Genomic DNA, 16,383 nt, shown 5'->3' with positions numbered 1-16,383 from the left:
CCTGGCCAGTAGGACAACCTTTAATGTCAATCCCTGAAAATCACTACTTCTTTCATGCACAGAAAACAAATATACTGTATAAAGGGAAAGGGGGATACCTAGTCAGTCGTACAACTGAATGCATTCAAGAAACTGAAATGTTTCTTCCGCATTTAACCCAACCCCTCTGAATCAGAGTTAGCCATCCATCCATCAAGAAATAGCCTATATACATCAAGGAACTAAACAAAATACACATTTATTAGGAGGGAATTCAAAAGGCTGATTGAGGACCTTTGTACTGAAGATGTTTGTTCTCTATGATTGTGTTGATGCTTTTCGTGTACAGATGTGAATATTGTTGTGTATATTGATGGGTATATTGATGTGTATAGTGTATATTGATGTGTACAGTGATGTGTATAGTGTATATTGATGTGTATAGTGTATATTGATGTGTATAGTGTATATTGATGTATATAATGTATATTGATGTGTATATTGATGTGTATAGTGTATATTGATGTGTACAGTGTATATTTATGTGTATAGTGATGTGTATTGTGTATATTGATGTGTATAGTGTATATTTAAGCAATAAGGCTTGAGGGGGGTGTGGTATATGGTCAATATACACCGAGATGCGTCGTGCCAAAGAACAGCCTTTTGTAGTGGTATATTGACCATATATCAGAAACCCCAGAGGTGCCTTAGTTCATTTTTACATGTTTTGTTTGAGCTGCTTTTGAAAGCAAAAGTCAAATTGAAAACAGTATTGGTATTGTTGAATTCGATTTTCATGGTGGAAAAAGTAATACTTGAATTTGAATAAATTGTCATACTTGAGTAAAAGTAAAGATACCTTAACAGAAAATGACTCAAGTAAAAGTGAAAGGCACCCAGTAAAATACTACTTGAGTAAAAGTCTAAAAGCATTTGGTTTTAAATATACTTAAGTATCAAAAGTAAATGTAATTGCTAAAATATACCTAAGTATCAAAAGTATAAATCGTTTCAAATTCCTTATATTAAGCAAACCAGGCGGCACCATTTTGATTTTTTTACGGCCAGGGACGCGCTGCAACACTCAGACATAATTTACAAATGAAGCATGTGTGTTTAGTGAGTCAGCCAGATCAGACACAGTAGGGATGACCAGGGATGTTCTCTTGATAAGTGTGTGAATTAGACAATTTCCTGTCCTGCTAAGCATTCAAAAATGTAACGAGTACTTTTGGGTGTCAGGGAAAATGTGTGGAGTAAACAGTACATCATTTTCTTTTTGAATGTAGTAAAGTAAAAATTGTCAAAAATATAAATAGTAAAGTACAGATACCCCCAAAAATTACTTAAGTAGTACTTAATTACTTTACACCACTGGTTTTCATAATAGCAAGCTAGCAAGTATGTTTGTTTGGTTACCACAGCTAGTAAACTTGCTAGCTACTTCAGTGGATGTTGAACACATGTCTACTGGCAAATGAACCTCATTTCTAGTGGCAAATGTCTGAAATTATAGCCATGGTATGAAAGGGAAAATCAACTCAGGACTTTTGGTTACTACATGATTCCATATGTGTTATTTCATAGTTTTGAATGAGTAGGTGTGACCAAACTTTTGACTGGTACTGTACATAAGGGATAATCAACGAGGGGCTATGTGTTCTATGGGAAATAATGCAACTCCATGGATGGTCAGTTCCACTCCGTGTCTTGGAACACACATTCCACCTCCTTCATTATTTTCCATAGAACGCATAGCCCCTCGTTGATAATCCCTTATGTACAGTACCAGTCAAGCGTTTGGTCACACCTACTCATTCAAGGATTTTTCTTTATTTTTACTATTTTCTACACTGTAGAATAATAGTTTAGACATCAAAACTATGAAATAACACATATGGAATCATGTAGTAACCAAAAAAGTGTTAAACAAATCATTTATATTTGAGATTCTTCAAAGTAGCCACCCTTTGCCTTGATGACAGCTTTGCACACTCTTGGCATTCATTCAAGCAGCTTCATGAGGTAGTCATCTGGAATTAATTTCAATTAACAGGTGTACTTTGTTAAAAGTTAATTTGTGGAATGGAGTGCTGCATCAGATGACCTGGCCGCCACAATCACCCGACCTCAACCCAATTGAGATGGTTTGGGATGAGTTGGATCGCCGAGTGAAGGAACTCCTTCAAGACTGTTTGAAAAGCATTCCAGGTGAAGCTGGTTGAGAGAATGCCAAGAGTGTGCAAAGCTGTCACCAAGGCAAATGGTAGCTACTTTGTAGAATTTGTTTAACACTTTTTTGGTTACTACATGATTCCATATGTGTTATTTCATAGTTTTGATGTCTTCACTATTATTCTACAATGTAGATAATAGTCAAATAAAGAAAAACCCATGAATGAGTAGATGTATCAAAACTTTTGACTGGTACTGTATATTGATCTGTATATTGATGTGAATAGTGTATATTGATGTGTATAGTGATGTGTACAGTGACGTGTATATCGATGTGTGTATTGATGTGTATAGTGTATATTAGTTTGTATATTGATGTGTATAGTAATGTGAATAGTGTATATTGATGTGTATAGTTTATACTGATGTGTATAATGATGTGTATAGTGTATATTGATGTGTATATTGTATATAGGATGTGTGTCTATATTGACCTCTTGCACAGTGAGGAGGGTTGTTTGAGTGGCCCAAAAATCTCCAAGGATCACAGTTGGAGAATTGCAGACGTTAGTTGGGTCTTGGGGTCAGAAAGTCTCCAAAACTACAATCAGACGCCATATACATAACCACAAGTTGTTTAGGAGGGTTGCCATAAAAAAGCCTTTGCTGTCATCAAACAACAAACTCAGGCGCCTACAGTTTGCCAAACGTTACTGTAACTTTCAATGGGACCGGGTTCTATGGTTCCAAGATGGCTTAGCAGTTCAGACGTCATTTCTGTTTCGTATTGTCGTGTCCTGTATATATATATATTTACACCTTTCTTCGCATATCTTTTATATATTTTATTATCCAAGAACTCAACTACAAAAGCTCTCCTGCAACCCGCTTCACCAATTACAAAAAAGTATTATTTACCTCAAATCTGAAAATCCACCGTGGAAGCTAGCCAGGGGCTAATTCAGAAGCTAGCCAGAAAGCTAACCAGAAGCTATCCGATAGCTAGCCAGAAGCTAATCTGTAGCTGCCCAGAAATTAGCCGGTCTGCTGGCTAGCGTTGGTGTTTCAGCTGCCCACGTTTTGTGGTCATCAGCTATTCCTTTAGCTCGATAATCTACCGGCACTTTTGTGCAACGCGACTCGGACCGGAGCATTCCGGGACTTTATTTTTTTTTTTCTCTCAGTTTCCCCGGATTTCAGCCGCAGGCTCAGCTAGCTAGCTGCAAACCGTGTGACTATTGGCTTACGTCGATCCCGGAGCAAACTCAAATCATTCCGGAGCTAGCCAGCTGAGGAGTTCCATCAGCCATTCCTGGGCTACAGTCACCTATCCGGACCCGTTTTTTTTGTTTTGTTGTTGCTGCAGATACGGAGCRCCACCGGGCCTTCACGACTGACTGCCGACGTTATCTGCCCGAGGGAGTTATCCAACTGGCACCTCCGTCCCGACGTTACCTGAACGCTCATCTGGGGCCCGCTAACCGTTAGCTGTCTTATCGGCTGCTATCTGAATAAGTATATCGGACAATTATTATTATTATTTTTATTTTTTATTTTTTTCTTGGGTCACTATATCTATTTTGCCAATTTGGATTGATCCCCTCTACCACACGGAACCCCACTAACCTACCGACGGAAACGCACGAGGTATCTACAAATAGACTTCCATACTATGCTATCTTGCTACCGATAGCCATCCACCCGGCCAGCTGTCTGGATCGCCGTGACCCCAACCAACCTCTACTCACTGGACCCTTATTGATCACTCGATTAAGCATGCCTCTCCTTAATGTAAATATGCCTTGTCCATTGCTGTTCTGGTTAGTGTTTATTGGCTTATTTCACTGTAGAGCCTCTAGCCCTGCTCACTATACCATATCCAACCTCACAGTTCCACCACCCACATATGCGATGACATCACCTGGTTTCAATGATGTTTCTAGAGACAATATCTCTCTCATCATCACTCAATACCTAGGTTTACCTCCACTGTATTCACATCCTACCATACCTTTGTCTGTACATTATTCCTTTAAGCTATTTTATGGCCCCCAGAAACTTCCTTTTACTCTCTGCTCTAGAAGTTCTAGACGACCAATTCTCATAGCTTTTAGCCGTACCCTTATCCTACTCCTCCTCTGTTCCTCTGGTGATGTAGAGGTGAATCCAGGCCCTGCAGTACCTAGCTCCACTCCTATTCCCCAGGCGCTCTCTTTTGATGACTTCTGTAACCGTAATAGCCTTGGCTTCATGCATGTTAACATTAGAAGCCTCCTCCCTAAGTTTGTTTTGTTCACTGCTTTAGCACACTCTGCCAACCCGGATGTTTGCCGTGTCTGAATCTGCTTAGAAAGACCACCAAAAATTCTGACATTTTCATCCCAATACAAGATTTTCAGACAAGATAGAAGGGCAAAGGGGGCGGTGTTGCAATCTATTGCAAAGATTGCCTGCAGAGTTCTGTTTTACTATCCAGGTCTGTTCCCAAACAATTTGAAACTTCTACTTTAAAAATCCACCTCTCTAAAAACAAGTCTCTCACCATTGCGCCTGCTATAGACCCACCTCTGCCCCCAGCTTGTGCTCTGGAAACTATTGTGAACTGATTTTCCCCATCTATCTTCAGAGCTCGTGCTGCTAGGCGACCTAAATTTTAACATGCTTAACACCCAGCACCCTACAATCTAAGCTTGATGCCCTCAATCTCACACAAATTATCAATGAACCTACCAGTACCACCCCAATTCCGTAAACACGGGTCCTCTCATAGAATCTATCCTAACAAACTTGCTCCCAAATACACTCTGCTGTTTTCAACCAAGATCTCAGCGATCACTGCCTCATTGCCTGCATCCGTAATGGCATCGGGTCAAACGACCTCCACTCATCACTGTCAAACGCTCCCTGAAACACTTCAGCGAGCAGGCCTTTCTAATCGACCTGGCCGAGGTATCCTGGGGATATTGATCTCATCCCGTCAGTAGAGGATGCCTGGACATTTTTTAAAAATGCCTTCCTCACCATCTTGAATAAGCATGCCCCATTCAAGAAATTTAGAACGCGAACAGATATAGCCCTTGGTTCTCTCCTGACCTGACTGCCTTAACCAACAGAAAAACATCCTATGGCGTTCTGCATTAGCATCGAACAGCCCCGTGATATGCAACTTTTCAGGGAAGCTAGAAACCAGTATACACAGGCAGTTAGAAAAGCCAAGGCTAGCTTTTTCAAGCAGAAATTGCTTCCTGCAACACAAATTCAAAAAGTTCTGGGACACTGTAAATCCATGGAGAATAAGAACACCTCCTCCAGCTTCCAACTGCTCTGAAGATAGGAAACACTGTCAACCGACAAATCCACTATAATTGAGAATTTCAATAAGCATTTTTCTACGGCTGGCCATCGTTTCCACCTGGCACCCTACCCGGCGGACAACAGCAGCACTGCCCTCCCCTCTGTACTCACCCAAGCCTTCCCCATTTCTCTTTCTCCCAAATACAGTCAGCTGATGTTTTAAAAGAGCTGCAAATCTGGACCCTTACAAATCAGCCGGCTAGATAATCTGGACCTTTCTTTCTAAAACTATCTGCTGAAATTGTTGCCACCCCTATTACTAGCCTTTTCAACCTCTCTTTCGTGTCGTCTGATCCCAAAGATTGGAAGCAGCTGGGTTATCCCCTCTTCAAAGGGGGGACACTCTTGACCTAACAGCCTACAGACCTATATCTATCCTACCCTGCCTTTCTAAGGTCTTCGAAAGCCAGTCAACAAACAGATTACCGACCATTCAATCCCACCATACCTTCTCCGCTATGCAATCTGGTTTCAGAGCTGGTCATGGGTGCACCTCAGCCACGCTCAGATAGAAACAATACTGTGCAGCGTATTCATTGACTGGCCAAGGCTTTTGACTCTGTCAATCACCACATCCTCATCGGCAGACTCGACAGCCTTGGTTTCTCTAATGATTGCCTCGCCTGGTTCACCAACACTATCTTCTGATCGAGTTCAGTGTGTCAAATCGGAGGGTCTGTTGTCCGGCCTCTGGCAGTCTACATGGGGTGCCCAGGTGTCAATTCTTGGACCGACTCTCTTCTCTGTTATACATCAATGATGTCGTTCTTGCTGCTGGTGATTCTCGATCCACCTCTACGCAGACGACACTATTCTGTATACTTCTGGCCCTTCTTTTGACACTGTGTTAACAACCCTCCGGCGAGCTTCAATGCCATACAACTCTCCTTCCGTGGCCTCCAATTGCTCTTAAATACAAGTAAAACTAAATGCATGCTCTTCAACCGATCGTGCCTGCACCTGCCCGCCTGTCCAACATCACTACTCTGGACGGCTCTGACTTAGAATATGTGGAACTACACAAAATACCGGTGTCTGTTAGACTGTAAACTCTCCTTCCAGACTCACATCAAACATCTCCAATCCAAAGTTAAATCTAGAATTGGCTTCCTATTCCGCAACAAAGCATTTCACTCATGCTGCCAAACATACCCTTGTAAAACTGACCATCTACCAATCCTCGACTTCGGTGATGTCATTTACAAAATAGCCTCCAAAACCCTACTCAATAAATTGGATGCAGTCTATACAGTGCCATCCGTTTTGTCACCAAAGCCCCATATACTACCCACCACTGCGACCTGTACACTCTCGTTGGCTGGCCCTCGCTTCATACTCGTCGCCAACCCATGGTTCCAGGTCATCTACAAGACCCTGCTAGGTAAGTCCCCTCTTCTCAGCTCGCTGGTCACCATAGCAACACCTACCTGTAGCACGCCTCCAGCAGGTTTATCTCTCTGGTCACCCCCAAAACCAATTCTCCTTTGGCGCCTCTCCTTCCAGTTCTCTGCTGCCAATGACTGGAACGAACTACAAAAATCTCTGAAACTGGAAACACTTATCTCCCTCACTAGCTTTAAGCACCAGCTGTCAGAGCAGCTCATAGATTTTGCACCTGTACATAGCCCATCTATAATTTAGCCCAAACAATACTCTTTACCTATGTATTTATTTATTTATTTATTTTGCTCCTTTGCACCCCATTATTTCTGTCTCTACTTTGCGCTTTCTTCCACTGCAAACAACCATTCCAGTGTTTTTAGTTTTTTTTTTACTTGCTGTGTTGTATTACTTCGCCACCATGGCCTTTTTATATTTTATTTATTATACATATATTTGTTTGCTTTACCTCCTTATCTCACCTCCTTGCTCACATTGTATATAGACTTATTTTTTTTCACTGTATCATTGACTATATGTTTGTTTTACTCCATGTGTAACTATGTGTTGTTGTATGTGTCGAACTGCTTTGCTTTATCTTGGCCAGGTCGCAATTGTAAATGAGAACGTGTCTCAATTTGCCTACCTGGTATAAAGGTTAAAGATAAAAAAAAAAAAAAAAAAAAAAAAAAAAAGGTCAGATGAGACCAAAATTGAGCGTTTTGGAAACAAACACCAGAGGTGGGTTTAGCGTAGAAAGAAAGATAGCCATGCAGAAAAGTACCTCCTCCCCACTGTGAAGTATGGTGGTGGATCTTTGATTTTGTGGGGCTGTTTTTCTTCCAAAGGCTCTGGACAACTTGCTAGGAGACATGGTATCATGGACTCCATCAAGTACCAGTAGATATTAAATCAAAACCTGACTGCCTCTGCTAGGAAGCTTAAACTGGGCCGTGGTTGGATCTTCCAGCAGGACAATGATCCAAAGCACACCTCAAAAATCAACACTAAAATGTTTCACTGACCACAGAATCAAGGTTTTCCCATGGCCATCCCAGTCCCCTGACATAAACCCCATAGAAAACCTGTGGGATGAGCTAGAGGAGAGTCCACAAGCGTGGACCTCGGAATCTGAAGGATCTGGAGAGTTTTTGTATTGAGGAATTGTCTCAAATCCCTTGCCATGTGTTCTACAACCTCATTACGCATTATAGGAGAAGACTCAGAGCAGTTATCTTGGCAAAGGGAGGTTGCACAAAGTATTGAATGAAGGGGTGCCAATAATTGTGGCACACATATATTTGAGAAAAACATTTGTTTCATGATAATAATTGATCTATTTCAATTATTTTACTTTAATTAAAGGTTAGATTTTTGGGAATATTTTGAATGAAAGACCAAGAGGATAAACAATAAAGACAATTTTTTCACAGCCTGTTTTGCTCCTATTTACCAAGGCTGCCAATATTAGTGGAGGATATATTGATGTGTATAGTGTCTATTGATGTGTATAGTGTATATTGATGTTTATAGTGTAGTGTTGTGTATATTGATGTGTATAAGGGAAAGGGGGATACCTAGTCACTTGTACATCTGAATGCCTTCAACTGAAATGTGTCTTCTGCATTAAACTCTCCGAATCAGAGAGACGCAGGGGGCTGCCTTAATCAACATCCACTGCCCCCAGGGAACAGGTTAACTGCCTTGCTCAGGGGCAGAACAACAGATTTTTACCTTGTCAGCTCAGGGATTTGATCCAGTAACCGAAAGGTTACTGGCCCAATGCTCTAACCACTAGGCTACCTGCCGCCCCAGCATATGCCAATGTGTATAATGATGTTTTTAGTGTATATTGATGTGTATAGGGATGTGTATAGTGTATATTAATGTGTATAGTGTATATTGATTTGTATAGTGTAGATTTCTGTGTATATTGACGTGTATATTGATGTTTATAGTGTATAATGGTTTGTTATTGATGTGTATAGTGTATATTCATGTATATATTAATGTGTTTAGTGTATAGTGATGTTTATATTGATGTGTGAATTGATGTGTATAGTGTAGTTTATATTGGTTTATATATTGATGTGCATAGTGATGTGTATATTGATGTGTATAGTGTATATTCATGTGTACATTGATGTGTATAGTGTATATTGATGTGTATGTTGATGTGTATATTGATGTGTAGTGTTCAATGATGTGTATAGTGTATAGTGTATATTGATGTGAATATTGGTGTATAGTGATGTGTATAGTGTATATTGATGTGTATAGTGTATATTAATGTATATATTGATGTGTATAGTGATGTATATATTGATGTGTATAGTATAAATTGATGTGAATATTGATGTGTATAGTGTATATTGATGTGTATATTGATGTGTATAGTGGATAGTGATGTGTATATTGTATAGTATATATTGATGTGAATATTGATGTGTATAGTGTATATTGATGTGTATAGTGATGTGTATAGTGTATATACATGTGTATATTGATGTGTATAGTGTATATTGATGTGCATAGTGCATATTGATATGTATATTGATGTGTATAGGGCTGTATATAGTATATCGATGTGTATATTGATGTGTATATTATTTAATATATTGATGTGTTTAGTGTATAGGGATGTGTATACTGATGTGTTTATTGATTTGTATAGTGTAGTGTATTGTGTATATTGGTTTGTATATTGATGTGTATAGTGTATATTAATGTATATATTGTTGTGTATAGTGCATGTTGATGTTCATTTTGATGTGTTTAGTTTATATTGCTGTGCAGAGTGATATGTATAGTGTATATATATCTGTGTATAGTGATGTGTATAGTGTTTAGTGAGGTGTATAGTGTATATTGGTTTGTATATTGATGTGTATAGTGTACATTGATGTGCATAGTGATGTGTATAGTGTGTATTGATGTCTATAGTGTACATTGATGTGAATATTGATATTTATTGATTGACTATATTGATGTGTATAGTCTATATTGATATGTGTATTGATGTGTATAGTGTCGTGTGTAGTGTATATTGGTTTAAATATTGATCTGTATAGTGTATATTAATGTATATATTGATGTGTATAGTGTATTGTGATGTGTATATTGATGTGTATAGTGCATATTGATGTGTATAATGTATATTGATGTGTACATTGATTTGTATAGTGTATATTGATGTGTATAGTGTATATTGATGTGTATATCGATGTGTATAGTTTATATTGATGTGCATATTTATGTGTATAGTGTATATTGATGTGTATATTGATGTGTATAGTGTATAATATACTGTACTGTACTGTCAAAGGTACTGGAGTCCTTAGTTAGTAGGCAGCTAAAGACCTACTTCCAAGAAAACAACATCTTAAATGGAATGCAATCAGGTTTTAGGTCTGGCCACAGCACTGTTTCAGCAACATTGAAGGTTTTAAATGACATCCACTGTGCTCTTGATAAGGAGTTACATTGTGTGTCTGTTTTTATTGATTTGTCGAAGGCTTTTGACACCGTGGACCATGCTGTGTTAGTGCAAAGGTTAAAATGTTGTGGAATTACTGGTCATGCTCTAGATTGGTATATAAATTACCTATCAAATCGTACACAATGTGTAATGGTGGATGGTTGTAAATCTGAGTCCATAGAGGTGTGCTCAGGTGTTCCGCAAGGTTCTATTTTGGGCCTACTGTTGTTCATTTTATATATCAACAACATTGGGGATCTTATTGAAACAGTGGATGTTCATTTTTATGCAGATGATACTGTTCTTTATTCAAGTGGTAGTTTATCTTTAGCTTTTGAAAATGCCCAAAGAGCATTTAACATCATACAACAGAATCTGTATGATTTAAAGCTGATTCTAAATTCAGGTAAAACAAAATGCATGGTATTTTCAAATGCCAGGCATGTTACAAATCATGTCATTGCTACATTGGCTGGACATACTATAGAGCAAGTTAAAGTGTACAAATATTTGGGTGTGTGGGGATGATAAGCTGAGCTTCACTGTGCATGTAGAGAACTTGATAAGGAAGCTCAAGCTGAAAATAGGATTTTATTACCGGCATAAGGCTTGTTTTTCTTTTGAGGCCAGGAAGGAGCTGGTACGATGTACATTACTGTCGGTTTTAGATTTTAGTGATGTTATATATATGCAGGCCTCAGCCACTACCCTGAGAGCACTTGATTCAGTGTATCATGCAGCCCTCAGCCACTACCCTGAGAGCACTTGATTCAGTGTATCATGCAGCCCTCAGGTTCATTACAAATCAGAAATGTCTAACACATCATTGTGATCTCTACAGCGCTGTTGGCTGGTCGTCATTGACCTTGRGTAGGCTTAAACACTGGTATACACTGATTTATAAGGCCATATTGGGTAAAATGCCATTTTATCTCTGTTCTTTTTTAGTCAGGTCAGTAAATAAATATCAATTACGGTCCCATTCTGATTTGCTTCTAACAGTACCAAAAATTAGAACAGGTCATGGTAGAAATAGTTTTAGTTACTTAGCACCGTGGTCCTGGAATTCTCTCCTGAACATTTTAAAATGTCATGATCTAGTTTCGTTGGTGGAGTTTAAACACTTGATCGATGTATATATCAAAGAAGAGTGTAATTGTTTTTAGGCCAGCTGTTTTTAGTCAAGATGTTTGTGTTTTTAATGTAATATGTAATTGTTGTACTGTATGTGTGTTTATAGTTTTGTTTAATGTTGTGTTCCCCCTGCTGCTATTGGACCAGGTCTCTCTTGGAAAAGAGATTTTATCTCAATGAGAAAAAACCTGTATAAATAAAGGTAAAAAAAATATATATATGTGTATCGTGTATAGTGTATATTGATGTGTATATTGATATGTATAGTGTATATTGATGTGTATATTGATATGTATAGTGTATATTGATGTGTATAGTGTATAGTGATGTATATATTGATGTGTATAGTGTATATTGATGTGTATAGTTTATAGTGATGTATATAATGATGTGTATAGTGTATATTGATGTGTTATTGATGCGTATAGCGATGTGTTTAATGTGTATTGATGTGTATAGAGGGCTCATCTGTGAAAGAGACCTTGGTCTCAGCCTAGTTTAAAAACAATCCATTGCTACATCTAAACTAAAATAATTATTCATTGTGTTTGTGTCTTTTATGTTTGCAAATGTATAGGGAAATTATTTGAAACTCACCAGTGTGCACAAACATGTGTTTGACGTAGTTCTGTTTAGCAGTAAAGGTTTTAGTGCAGAGAGTGCACTCATAGGGCTTCTTCTCCCCCTGTCCCATCTGGGCCGCCTGTTGCTGTTCCCGCGCTGCCTGTTGCTGTACCGTCAATTGCTGAGGGAATGGGGGCATACTAGGGGGCGGCACGGCCACAAACTGGGGCTGTTGGCCTCCCATGGACTGTGGCAGGCTGAAGAGGAAGGGTTTGTTGTTGCTGGCCGACTGTGTGGGAAACAGAGTGGGCAGGTAGGAGTTGCCAGCCATGCCCATTACCTGGGTGTTGCTGGTCATGGTGAGTGGCATCCTCAGGTTGCTGGTGTGAGATTCGGCCTGACGCATATAGAGTAGGGCACTTGGCAGAGACTGGGCCATGATTGGGTTGGGCAGGGGCTGCAACATGTTACTGTCGCTAGTGCTGTGGGATGTGCCCCCTTCCTCCGTCTCATGAATCTGCTCTGGGGAGGAGTCATCGACCTCAATCTGCACTGGGGTCCCCTCTCCACCTCCTTCCCTCCCAAAGCCCACGGGGTACTGGTGCTGGTCCACGGAGTCTGGCTCAGTACCAATGGAGGAGCTTACCCCTGAGTCAAAGCTTTCACCCTTCGGTTCAGTCTCCACACTCTCAACGTGGTCAGTGTCCTCTGTGCACTCATCCATACCATAGCAGCTGTACTCATCCTCTGCTTCCTGCTTTATGTGAATGCCTCCTGTCTGTATGCGTACCGGTCGGGGCTGCTTGCGGCAGTGGGTGGTCTCAGGGGTGGATAGGAAGCGTTCCATCTGCTGTGACCTTTCATGGATGCGAGTGATCCACGGCGGGTCCTGGTCGTGCTGGTCCTTCTGCATGCTAAGGGCTGGGTCGTAGCTTGTTGTCATACTGGTTACGTAGTGGGAGCGCTCACGGGTTCCATTCTGCAGTGAGAGGCCCGAGTAGGAGTACAGCGATGTGTACGCACGCTCAAGGCTCTGCTGGGACGTGGCCTGCATGTACCCTGACTCTGCATCGCTGCTGGGCCCAGAGGTGCCTGACTCAGGTGTGCCCCGGGGCGTCTCCTGCCCAGAGTCCCCTGGGTTGACAGGGAACCCCCCTGGACCGGCCAGGCCCACATTCTGGGACACGATGCGGGTGCACTCATCGATGACCGTCTTGATCTGCAGGATGCTGGCAGCAGTGAGGATCTGGAGAGCCTCCGATTGGGACACCCGCAGGACCCCGCTGTACATGAAGTCTATCAGCTTCTGGATGGACTGCACCGAGACCACCGAGGGGATCTCAATGTCACTGTAGCCCAGGAGAAGCTTGTCCTGAAAGAAGGGGCTCCCAGCGGCCAGCACGCAGCGGTGGGCTCGCAGCATGCTTCCATGGATCCGAACAGTCACGTCACAGAAGTGCCCGCGGTTGCGCTGCTCATTGAGGGTCTCAAGTACAGAATTGCTGAAGTTGTGGAGATTGATGTTATGAATGCGCTCGGTCATCCCCTTGCAACAGATGTCACCTGGACACAGAAGAAAAAAAGGCTTAATGTTTTAAATAATTAATAAACCTTTAGAAAGTCAAAATGTGGGCCACATGATGAGCACTATCTAATACAAAAAAAATGATAATGATTATCAAATACATTTTAAGATGAAACATAGCTGCACTGCAGGGACATAATCAGGATATTTAGCACAGAAATGCCAAGTTTAATCAATTTCAACAAATGACCTTCTCCATCCACCCCATGTGCTTTCCTCACATTTCAGTGGTCATCTTATTTTCATAAGATGTTGGCATTTGATATTGAAACAATCAAATTAGTCAAGGTAAACTAGCTAGCTGGTTAGTAGTTGGATGAATGTCTGCACAAAACTGCACAACAAAGGATCTGTAGCGCGATAGAGCGAAAGAGACAATCAAGATGGATCCCCATCTCATTAGTTTTGTTCCCATCTTACAAGTCTGGTGGTAGATTTTCTCTGAGACTCTAAACCCCCAGTAGGTGGTGCTCTGGGTTTAAACTAATAGGCTTAGTTTATCAGCCGTCCACCTGCGTGCTCAGTGATGGTGCTCCCTAACTATCTTACCCTCTGCTCTCCCAGTGATGGTGCTCCCTAACTATCTTACCTCTGCTCTCCCAATTTTGGGACATTACACAAATTAAGCTGGTATTTGCGCCAGAGTCATTTGCTAAAATGTGGTCTGACAATGTTTAGGCCCCCCTCATGAATGGATTTGTGGCTGCCCTGAACACAAACTGTACCTGAAACTCCTATCTACAAATTGGCTAAGCAAATAAACAAATCTTCAAAGATAGCTCCATTTTATTCCAAGCGTAACAGTATTGCTCTCAATTCATGCAATGTTAAATCTCCTCTTAGACATCTAAATGTAGTATTAACAAAATGCTACAAAGACAATATACAACTTGTTGACTTGTTGAATAATGCTTGACTTTTCTAGCTAACATTTGAAGATCAGTTGAAAAAGACTGGATATGACAATGAAAGACAATGGCATCCAATAGCTTTGTCATTCCACACATGGAATCTAGATTAATTCAATTGGTTTTCTACCATTTCACCATAATAACATATTTTATTAACCACTTTGATAGCAGAACAAGTATCAAATCACTAAATATTATTTATCATTAGCCCTCCAGCAAACAGCCTCTACATTATACTGTCCTTAAAAAAACATGAATGGCTTTTCTGTAAGACTGAACACCTGTTCATACAATCGTATATGTTTTACATAATTTCATTCATCCACATAACCCACACCCAGAGCACAGGGGTTCTTGAAACCACGGCTATTATACAGTACCTCCCCCTTTACCCTCTGGGTTCATACTGTACACACACACACACACACACACACACACACACACACACACACACACACACACACACACACACACACACACACACACACACACACACACACACACACACACACACACACACACACACACACACACACACACACACACACGTTTATTCTTATAGCACCTGACCTCCTTTCACTACTATCACCCTTGTAATTATCATATGCAATAGCAGTAAAACTATAATTAAATCAGACTTCTCTCCTATGCAATCGTAAAGGAAAGGTGGCATGATATACAATATATTCCACAAATCTAACAACGTAGATTGATTATATTCCATATAAACGGTCTTTATGCAAAAGTGTATAAAACATTTTCGCAATTTGAATTACATTCATCAAAAACTCCTATACCAACAATACAGTGCAGCTTTGACGTCAAGAAAGGAACAGCCAGCTGGTGGCTTTGGTGATGGAGGCTAATCGGGTAAGTAGGTACTAAAGTGCCCAAAGAGTTTTGTCATGTTATCTTGTTAGTAGATTATAAAAAATTAAGATAGCCAGCTATCTAAGTGCACCGGGTCTTGCAAAACTAACTGGCCCACTCAGATCTAACATGGTGTTTGGGGATGGAATAAGCTAACTAGCTAGCTAGCTAGCAAGCAAGCTACAACAACCCCATCAACACTGTACGTTTTGCAGAAATGAATGGTCAAATACCAATCGGATTAACGTCATTATTTATTTCAAGGTAGGTCTTTATTTTAGCTGAACTGCCTGATCTTTCTTGGCCGATATAACTTGCAGGATATCATGGTAGCCAATGTTTGTGTTAGCCATTATACCTGGATTTACTGTTACTGCTGCTAGTAACGTTAGCACTCAGGTTAGCATGTGGCTAGCTATAGCTACCATTGGCCAACAGTTTTAGCCAGTTTGGTTATAGACTTTCAATGTCTACTATGATGGTAAAGGTTTATCTTGATTTTGTGTAACAGTATGAGAAATGCTGGACTTGGTACGATGGGGGTCCTTACCGTCGTATGTGGACAGTGGCTTCACTCCTGCTATGTATTCACTTGTGTCCTTCTCTTAAAGTCACTTTGCCGAACGCTTTTCCGACATGACCTCGGTCAAATTCGGATAAAATATACATTTCTCTCAAAATACAAAATGTAAAGTGATATGTCGTACTGGGACTTTTAGTTGGAAGGATGAAATCAATCCGAATGTTTAACAGCAACCTAATTCTGCAATCTTCCCTTTAATGTTAAACACAATCATCACGATCTTCCTAGATAATGTATAATGTATATTCATGCCCATGCCTTGCTTTTAGGTCAAGTGATTACCTTTGACCATCTGCCAGAGAAAATAAAAGCCTTGAATCTACAGTATGTCTATTTACTTTAATGTTTTATATAAGGCTTGCTATCA

The 16,383-nt window shown here is 40.4% G+C and overlaps 1 protein-coding gene across 1 annotated transcript in view; it reads right to left on the bottom strand.

Moving 5' to 3' along the window:
• Positions 1-16,383, bottom strand: part of zbtb20 (zinc finger and BTB domain containing 20) — a 53,671-nt gene that overhangs the window by 13,707 nt on the left and 23,581 nt on the right. The window contains exon 4 of the mRNA XM_023988125.3: positions 12,101-13,630. Within this exon, the coding sequence (XP_023843893.1) occupies positions 12,101-13,610 (1,510 nt within the window). The 5' untranslated portion in view covers positions 13,611-13,630. The remainder of the gene's footprint in view (positions 1-12,100; positions 13,631-16,383) is intronic.

This window comes from Salvelinus sp. IW2-2015, linkage group LG5, assembly GCF_002910315.2.
Source record: "Salvelinus sp. IW2-2015 linkage group LG5, ASM291031v2, whole genome shotgun sequence".
Classification (NCBI taxonomy): Eukaryota; Metazoa; Chordata; class Actinopteri; order Salmoniformes; family Salmonidae; genus Salvelinus; species Salvelinus sp. IW2-2015.
The sequence above is the reverse complement of the archived record's forward strand: the minus strand, read 5'-3'. Positions and strand labels throughout refer to the sequence as shown.